This window comes from Myzus persicae, unplaced genomic scaffold, assembly GCF_001856785.1.
Source record: "Myzus persicae strain clone G006 unplaced genomic scaffold, MPER_G0061.0, whole genome shotgun sequence".
In the NCBI taxonomy this organism is placed as follows: Eukaryota; Metazoa; Arthropoda; class Insecta; order Hemiptera; family Aphididae; genus Myzus; species Myzus persicae.
The window spans coordinates 345,302-355,230 of NW_019104255.1; the positions used below are offsets into that span (position 1 = coordinate 345,302).

At 35.9% G+C, this 9,929-nt stretch overlaps 2 protein-coding genes across 2 annotated transcripts in view; one reads left to right on the forward strand and one right to left on the reverse strand.

Annotated features, from left to right (window-relative positions):
- LOC111040473 overlaps window positions 1-7,413 on the forward strand; it is a 69,638-nt gene extending 62,225 nt beyond the window's left edge. The window contains exons 5-9 of the mRNA XM_022324402.1: window positions 3,460-5,372; window positions 5,913-6,041; window positions 6,106-6,214; window positions 7,000-7,140; window positions 7,201-7,413. Of these exons, the coding sequence (XP_022180094.1) occupies window positions 3,460-5,372; window positions 5,913-6,041; window positions 6,106-6,214; window positions 7,000-7,140; window positions 7,201-7,358 (2,450 nt within the window). The 3' untranslated portion in view covers window positions 7,359-7,413. The remainder of the gene's footprint in view (window positions 1-3,459; window positions 5,373-5,912; window positions 6,042-6,105; window positions 6,215-6,999; window positions 7,141-7,200) is intronic.
- A 333-nt stretch (window positions 7,414-7,746) lies between these two features.
- On the reverse strand, window positions 7,747-9,929 carry LOC111040511 (elongation factor Tu-like). The gene is made up of 4 exons (XM_022324446.1): window positions 9,677-9,929; window positions 9,292-9,620; window positions 8,116-8,765; window positions 7,747-8,041 (listed from the first exon to the last, which is right to left on the reverse strand). Exons 1-4 carry the CDS (start codon window positions 9,807-9,809, stop codon window positions 7,831-7,833), a joined length of 1,323 nt encoding a protein of 440 aa, XP_022180138.1. The 5' UTR covers window positions 9,810-9,929; the 3' UTR covers window positions 7,747-7,830.

A 9,929-nucleotide genomic window follows, 5' to 3' on the forward strand; every position in this document is an offset into this window, starting at 1 on the left:
AAAACAATAATATACCTACCTAGGTGCCACCTGCGCTTTATATTTCCGGCGAGAAAAAAATTTGAGGACAATATTCGTTTCGAAAATAATTTACTGTATTAGAGTAATCGAATAATAACAATATTGTACAGGTATTAGATAACAATCGAATTTGCGAAAACAAAGAGACTATTTTTGTGACCATATAGTCTCGGGACAGATGATGGGTAGGTACCTACCTACATCAATGTTTAATACGCATTATGTTTTACAATTTATCTATACCTATGCCATGGGTGGAATAACTGCTGCAAGGTGATCTCGCTGAGCACGGCAAACCGAGTCGGAGAATCTCCACCCGAGGCGTTTAATTATTATTATGATTTTTATATTTTAATATGTATCTGATTTAATGAATAGGTACCAGCTTAATTTTAATGAGTATTATTAATTCTATAATATATGCTGGTTTAATGGCTAATTTTTTACACCGGTATATTCTGTACAAATCTAAAACGCCATGGTATAGGTACATTACAATTTCGACAATGTTTTGGCACAACAGCGCGTAAATATTCGATTTGTAATATATTTATAGATGATTTGAATTTTGAAAATGTTTATTATTTACCTGTCTAGACATATTAATAAATAGATATAAGAGAGGAAATGTGAAACACATCGACAATTTGAAATTTTAACTATTAAATGATTATTGGCAAATTCCAGTTTAGTATTATTGATTTAAAAACGATGTCACTAAGCTGACATAAACGCACCAAGCAGTTTTTGAAACGACTAAATCATAACCCCCAATAACATTGAACAAACAATAATTTTTTTTGTTTTTTAAATATACTATTATAATACGCCCGTAAAAAATAATACTTTTGAAACATTGTTATTGTGCACATGCCTTATTTGGGCTTCGATAACTAATCAAATAAATATATTATAGCCATTTACAGACGACATTATAGAAAAATGGCAAATCGCGTGAGGATTGACCGTTTTACGAAATTTCCTTACGCAGCTCATTATAATGTTCATAGATTTCAATAGTAATCGTATGACTTATGTATGTATATATACAGTTGACTGCTGACTGATGGCTTATGACTATAATACAGTATAACAACTGTTTCGTAATTTTTTGATTTATGAAAAAGGCAAATCGCCGAGTGATGTCACCGTATTTCAGTGTGCATTTTAGCATATTACTTATTCTTATTTATTAGTAAACATATGGAATACAACATCATTTGTTAAAAAATCCATAGGTGATCTATAACGCACGCATCTTTTACATAATAAATGCATTTATGATGAAAATATAAAATCGTAGTTTTTCGTACCAGCTGGTTAGTCTCATTATTTTGTCACTATATTTTGAAATGCATGAAAAAACAATATTTGTCTACTTATGTATATAGGCAGTTATATTAATGTATACTATTGAAAGTTATAAATTGTATATATGTATATATATATATAGGTATAGACGTGTAGTGTATTCATGTTATTATTGATTTTCTTGTATGTATTTCTTTTTATTTTATAAACCTGCCAACAATATTTAAAGGTTGATTTTGCGTCCGATAATTTATATATTATAACCATGTGCGAAGCACTTTTTTGGTGTGTAGTGATGCGAATTAAAAAAAATACATAACTTACGAGTTACAAGTGTACAGTATGTATAAAGTGTATTTCAGTTTTCCATAAATAGTGTATAACTTTGGACTTCGGACTAAAAGTTTGACCATATTATATGTACTATACTACCTAGAGGTGTATAGGAAAGTGTGCAGTACCTACAAACAATTTTTTTAGTCCACAATTGTGAAAAAAATAAAACAAAACAGTGATGTCCCGAAACTTTTCGTTTGCAATTCAACCGTCGTTTATTAATGTTTTTTTGAAGCTGTTGGGATAATTAACGAAAGACGTCTCGCGTTTACCACCTATATACCTATATATATGTACATAAACAGAATACTACATCCGGTAGGTATATTATTTTGTCTCGTAGTTTTGACAACGAACATTTGTACAAACGACTTAAGACATTTGTGTCGGGTATCTTTTTTCCGAGAATTTCATTATACAGCCATATTCCATTATTACACATAGCTGTAATGAAGGTGGGCGTGCAAGTACGCCCGTGTGGGAATGAGCGGAGAGGACGGGGTGGTCTTTGCAAGTGAAGTACCCAACACATATTGTAACATATTTTGTGCGCAAGATTTTCGTCGTACCTCTATATGTTTAGTACTTACATAAATAATAATATACACTCGTTATGCGCCTATGGAGGTACAAAGTAAAAACACTAGACTATATTATTATTTAATCATATTTTTATATTATAATAAACGAAAGAGTCATCGTCGCGTATCGTGGGCAGAGGCAAATCATCTTGACAGATTTATACAAAAAAAAAAGTTACTAATTCATTGTAACTATAAAAATAATATTATTAGACACAACTCTTTTCTGTATTTGGCTAACAATTTTAAATTGTAGTCGTCTATAAGTACGAGCATTTCACATTTTCACACACAAGTGCGTTAGTGGTGTTTCTAGTTTAATGCAACTAGGTACTACTACTACTACACGAGCGGAAAGAGTTATGATATTAACTTTATATTAAATATGTATACATAATGTATTATTATAGTCTTGAACAGTGTACATTTTTAATGTGTATTTGTGTTAATAAGACTAAAATAATCTTTAGTTGTTCAGCTAAGTTTTTTATAAAGGCTAATAAAAAAAAAGACTAAAATAATACCAAATTTGGGAAAGTAAATGGGAATAATTAACTTGAATTAGTTAAGTTTCAAGTCAATGTCAATAACTATAGTCGATAAGCAATAAGTTAAGAACCTAAGATGGCGAAAAATATCAACTAACTCAGTTAAAAATAAGTTTATTATTATTTTTAATAAATGATAAATTACCATCTAGGGGTCACACATATTTATGCGATAGAGCAGAGTAATTTTAAATTTTTAACTAAACGAATTATTTAGGATTGGAAAAAGTTATTACATTGGATTCTTTAACTTGTTAATTTAATAACTTAATTACTGTATCAACTAATTTAAGTTAATTTCAAAACTTGAAAAAAAATAACTTTTTAACTTATCTAGCTACAACTTTATAGTTCCCCACCTTCGTCAAATGCTATATCATATTACACAAATACAATAAACAATGGTAGAAAGATTTAATCTTATTTTTGATCCTTTCATTTCGAAAAAGGTACAAACCATTGGAGTGGAAATGCCCAAACAATTGAAATGTACATACATCGATGGTTATTATAATAACAGTTGCCAGCACGTACGGAATGCGGGGAAATGGCATCCCTGCACTTTTTACGATTTATATTTTCCTCCATCCCTCCATTTGTTTGAAGGCATTTTTGAACACTGTACAACACGAATTAACACATATTTCCTTTTGTGTCCACAGAGTGTGACTCGACTCCGGACCTGACATCGTGCTGTGAACCAGACCGTCCATACAGCGGCGGAGGCGGACTGGCGGCAATGAAGTCGGCGCATTCAGTGGCCGTAGAGCCGTCCGGCAGGGCGGACTCGGAAACGGACTCGGACGGTTCGAGAAACTTTGTTACGACGATGACACCGAGAAGACCCATCTCGGGTAGAACGGACGAGGTGTGCAACAGGAGCGTGCGCGATAAAATAGCGATGTTCTCGCGGGCCACGGCTGCGGGCGGCGAGAAAAAAGATTCGTTGTCATCGTCGTCGTCGGCTTACTCAACGGCGTCCACAGATTCGTCACCGGCAGCGTCACCAAAGTCTGTGGTCTACAGCTCTCTGCCGCGCAAACCACCACCTCAACAACAAGAGCAACAACGTCAACAGCAACAACAACGACAGAAACCACAACAACAACAACAACAGCAACAACAACAACAGCAACAGCATCCAGCCACGGTCCGGCCGTCGTGGGACTCGCCAGTGCTGCAGGCTGCCGACCACCGGCGGTCTCAAAGCCTCGTCGAGCAGCCGTACAGCAAGTATTTCAACACGATGAACGCGTACGCGGAAATGGGACGGTCGTCGTTGAACGCTCTGATCGAACAGCGCCGGCGGAGCATGTCCAAGCTCAGGGGACTGGTGATACCGGAAAAAGTAGTGCCAGGGTCTGGAAGCGGTTTTAGCGGCGGTGACGGGGACAGCACAGGTAGCGGTGGCGCCGACGAGTCGCATCTGCATCCGGCCGCGATTCCCGACTTACCGCTGGTGATCAAAATTCCGCTGTCGGAAAACGACGACGACAATACCGACGGCGCGGTGTTGTGTCCACCCACCAAGACATACGTCAACGAACCGGTGATGGGTACGGTAACCAGGCGTACTAACCCGGTGTTGCGGCAGTCGTTCGTGGTCGTCCCCGTCCTCACGCCCGCACCCGTGACGGAACAGCGGCGTCCGTCGTCTGCATCTAGTTCGCCGTCGTCGTCTTCGTCTTCTTCGTCTACGTCATCGTCGTTGAACTCGAGCCGAGAGGAACTCAGGCACATACACGACGAACGACCACTATCGTCTGTCAAGTCGTCCAATAAAGGCTCGTTCAAGGCGGATAGCGACGAAGACTCGGCCCTCAGTTCTAGTCGGTCGAGCACGTCACTCCAACAGTATTCGCCCGCTTCGTCGCCGCCGCCTCAGTCGCAGCAGCAGCCACCGCCACTGCCATCGTCGTCACCGCCGCCACCAACTGCAAACGCGGCCGCCAACTACGGTGGCCCGCCTGCGTGTGAGACCGGAAAACGAGTGCTGAAAGCCGAAAGCGTGGAGGCCATCAACCGGAAGAACGTCCTCTGCTCAGCCAGGATCAGCAGCGGCAAACCGGAACTTCAGCCACTGTCGCCGTCATCCCCGGCAAACAACTACGCGTGCAAGACCGAATACTTGCCGAACCACCACCACTATCACCAGCATCATCACCAACCGCATTCGGACGGGCCAGTGTTGAAATCCGCCAAGTCCGGGCTGGCCTTCGCCACCGGAACCGCGGTCGTCAATAGGTACACGCACAACCGGATGTCGTCCGTGGAGTCGACGACAAGTGACGATTCGTCCATGCAATACGCGGTCAACGCCGAACCGTTCGGTAGCATCAGTTCGCTGGCGTCGTCCACCAGTCTGATTTCACAACAGGAACTCCAGCAGCTCATCGACGAGGCCAATCAAACGCTGGAAGAGAACAACAGTGGTTGTTACGGTGTATCCGCGGCCGCCGCCATTCCACCGCACTCGGTCGAAGTGACCGTCGTCATCCTACACCGGGACATGGCCACCAGTAGTGTAGGCATCACGTTGGCCGGCGGTGCGGATTATGAAACAAAAGAAATAACGGTCAGTACTATACTATTAAATACCATTACGCGAAACCTATAATCGTTCGCCAGTCTTCATTATTTGCGGTCAATATCTTTTTAATTATTTTTGGAGTTTGAGTTTTTTCTCAGCAACTGTCTCCGTCGTCTGATTCCCAATCGCGCAGTTCTCACGTTTTTCATTTTTCACGCTCGTGAGTTCGTATAATATATAAATATATAATATAGACACATCATTGATTATTATGGCAATGACGAAACGAGTCTTGATCGCTTAGGACAGACGACACGTTTCTCGTGGATAACTCACCGGGCAGTTCTTAAAGGTATGGGAATAGGACGTTGCACACCAGATACGTCTTGGCGAATCTTGCCGATCGTCGAGAATCGGGATCGTTTATTAGTTTAATTAGGTGCCTACCTATAAGCCGGCGGCAAATACATAATTATACACTCAAGTGGCACCGTTTAATAAATGTTAAATGTTGTCCACTGATGGTTCAAAATCTAAATTGTTGTGCTTATGAGTTCGACTAACCCGATGAATTTGTTTTCGCAGGTGTATAAAGTATTGACCGGAAGTCCGGCGGATAAAGACGGCCGCATACGAAAGGGCGACCGCATATTATCAATAAACGGCAAGAGTATGAAAGGAATCACGCATCGAGAATCATTGGCAATACTTAAAGTAAGATTGAACCAATTACACGTTTACAAATATTATTTAATTTATTGTATTTGTATTTTTTTAGGCGCCTAGGTCTGAAGTAGTATTGGTAATATCTAGGTGCAAATCGGACATGACCACTGAATCCGTTGGGCTACATCAATCTGCTGACCTAATGACTTCGACTAAAAATGGTAATAAACGAGGGTGCTTCGTAGTTGGTGCTAAGTCGAGTAAGATGTAGTGCAGGCAAATTGTTCTAACATCAAACCACCAGATTTGTTTTCGTCGGAATTAAAACAATTTGGTTCTCTACACAATAAATTTGGTCCACGTCTCTATACTTTAAATAATTTCTCTCCCTAAAATTATATTTAATAGATATCAAAAAAGAAATTACGCGAATGCCAATCCCGTTTTGTTGGTTGATTAGTTTAGGAACCCCAGTCTTTTCAATTTTGTTAATTCATATACTATTGTATCCATACCTATAATGTCAAAATATCCGGTTAGGTACTTACATCAAGTCTACCATTCATCCAGTGACTGATAATGATATTCCTATAAAAATTAGCTCGACAATATACACTTTGGTAGGTACCATCGTTTTGGATGTTACCCTGCCAAAAAATGTAACGAATTTTTTAATACATTTTTATTAATTTTATTTTAAACTATTTTAACTATTATTTTCATATGATAGATATATTGGCATGATCAGTATAAACAATCAATTTCCATAAATGTTTAAACTGATTTATACTTAAATTATAAATTAGAACAGACTAACTTTTAATTTTTTCATTGGCTTTACAATCATCAAAACAGTACAAATGATAATTATGAACCTATATAGAAGTATTTATTTTACATTATTTTTATGGTGAATCTTTTGAGAAGAAATTGTAACACATACAGCCTCTTAGACGATATTAGTTACCATTTATTAACCTGTATGTTTTTTTTTTTTAACTTATAGATGTTATTGAAAATAGAGTGTTTGGGCCGTTAACTAAAATAGTATTATCAAAAGACGGTTCTGGTTTAGGCTTTAGCTTAGAAGGTGGAAAGAATTCACCAACTGGTGACCAACCATTAACAGTGAAAAAGATTTTCACAGGTCAGTACCTTTAACAACTCTATTATGTCAGTAATATTGGATGATTGATTATTTGTCTAGGTGGATGTGCAGAGCAATGCGGACAAATATTAGCTGGAGATGAATTGGTTTCAGTAAATGACATAGATGTGACTGGGATGTCGCGAACCGAAGCATGGAATTTGATGAAGAGGCTAGTAAACGGAACAGTTACACTCTGTATACGACATGTAGTCTAATTACTATTATATTAGCATATAATATTTTTATTGTATGAACAATCTAAAATTATATATTGTATCTTTAATTTATACCTAATTTTAAAAAATGATTTAAAGAAAATTTGTTATATTAATTGGCAATAAACTTTTTTTTACCATCTTTGTAAAATACAATTTTAATAATTATTTAATAAAAATATCACTTAATAATTGTATAAAATAATGTTGTTAATATGATTTTAATTTATATTTAGTTTCATTTTAAATATTGTGCCATTGTGATTTATATTAAATAGACTATGGTTTGTATTATTTATATAATATACACATTACACATGTATACATAAATTCATATATGTATATTGTATAGGTATAATTCAGATATTATCATATAATCTTATAATCATTTATCAGCATACATGTACTATATTATAGGAAAATATTAATTACACAATATACAAATAGATGCTACATTTTTTTATCACTTTTATTAACTTTCTGCCTGCACCTTACTTAAATTGTTTTTAGATACATTTACATTTGATAAAATTTCACTAATAATACCAGTAGCTACTGTTCTTCCATTTTCTCGTACGGTAAATGGTTGTCCAATATCCATAATCATTTTATTCAATAAAGTTATTATAACTTCAGCATGTTCTCCAGGCATTACCATAGATACGGCAGAATCCAGATCAATTCTAAGAGAAAATATAAATAAATACATTAGTATTTATATTACTTATAGATACAAGTATATGAACAAGTTAAGTACCGGCAAACAATGTTCCACGTATGACTGAATAACTGCTGTTGATAATTTGATGTGATCGGTTTCGATCGTCCACCCTCAGAACGTGAAAGAAAATAAATTGTGGCTTTATAATGATTGTTCAGTGTCAACGTATTAATTGGGCACAATATCATACCCTTACGAACTAATCTAGGCTTTAGGCCTCTTAACAGTATACCAACATTTTCTCCCGCTTTAGCACTTGCCACTGATTTATTAAACACTTGGATATCCCCAACACTGGTTGCTTTTTTTTCATCAAATCCTAATAACTCGACTTTGTCATTTTTGCACACCGTTCCTCTTTTTAATGTGCCTATAACAACAGCCCCTCGGCCAGGTACTAGTAAACAATTGTCTACAGGCAGTAAAAATGGAGAAGTATAGTCTCGTTTCGGAGTTGGTATGTTATTGTCAATTACATCCATTAACTGTCTTATAGATTGTTCTCCAAGTTCGGATGTGTCACCTTTTAATGCAAGAAGTGCTGAGCCAAAAATGCATGGAACCTCATGTCCTTTAAAACCAAAATCGGTCAATAGTTCTCGTATTTCTAGTTCAACAAGTTCAATAACATCATTTTCTGTTATGTCACATTTATTTATGAATACTACCACATGTTGTACTCCAACCTAAAAAAGTTCAACTATAATTAATAAATAATAATTTTAAATTGTAAGTAAAACTTAAACATATTTGAGATTTGTATTATTTATTAGTATTAAATGGGAAATACAGCCTATAGGCTTTGTTGAAACTCATATACTGGTTAAAAAATTTGAAAATTATAAGAAATAAAATAATGTGAGTCAAAAGATTAAAATATTAATATTAATATTAAATTAATCAATTTTTTATGCAACTTGGCCTAAATAATATAAATGATATCCTCACAGAAATAACAAAATTAAAATAAAACCGTTTTTGTGTTTTTTAAAATAATTAAGATGGACTAGTCAATGACGGAAAAGTTGAAATTTTGTTAACTATTTTTTTATGCGAGGACCTGGCATAAAAGGCAAATTAGTGTTTTAAGAACAATTGATATAAATTTCAGTTTATGATTTTTACCAATACTTAAAAAATCATAGCAAATAATAATCAATGCAATGAAAAAATTTTCATATTAAAACATTATTGAACAATAAGGTTATTTACTTGTTTAATCAACAGCAAATGTTCTCGAGTTTGGGGCATTGATCCATCCGTAGCAGCCACTACCAAAATAGCACAATCTATTTGAGATGCTCCAACGATCATGTTTTTGACAAAATCAGCATGGCCAGGACAGTCAACATGGGCATACTTACGCTTTGCAGTTTCATAACCTACATGAGCTATATTTATAGTTATACCTCTAGCTTTCTCTTGAGGAGCCTTATCGATTTCATCATAAGCTACAAATCGCGATAGACCATCCTTTTCAAGAACCTTGGTGATTGCTGCTGTTAGTGTAGTTTTTCCATGATCAACATGCCCAATTGTACCTATCAGTACCACGTTAAATAACTATGATAATGTTATAAAGCCTTTCTAGACTTACCAATGTTGCACGTCGATTTAAGTTCTGTACTGTAAAATTTGAGTGCTATTCTGTTAACCCTGAATATTTTGTTATAAAAAAATATTTTCCTACTCCATGTAGTATTCAACCAGCAAAGAGATTTTATGTACATTTCGACCACAAATCCTTTTAAGTGTTCTTACAATAAATGTTTAAAGTAATCAGTTTTAATTATCATTGAAAATGTATTTACTAAAGTATAGTATTATACGCACTATAATCATAAAAAAAT

Coding starts and splice junctions, on each gene's coding strand:
- LOC111040511 (XM_022324446.1), bottom strand. CDS start 9,809: ATGTACATAAAATCTCTTTGCTGGTTGAATACTACATGGAGTAGGAAA. Junction 9,621..9,676: donor TAAATCGACGTGCAACATTG/GTAAGTCTAGAA, acceptor TGGTACTGATAG/GTACAATTGGGCATGTTGAT. Junction 8,042..8,115: donor ACGTGGAACATTGTTTGCCG/GTACTTAACTTG, acceptor ATTTTCTCTTAG/AATTGATCTGGATTCTGCCG.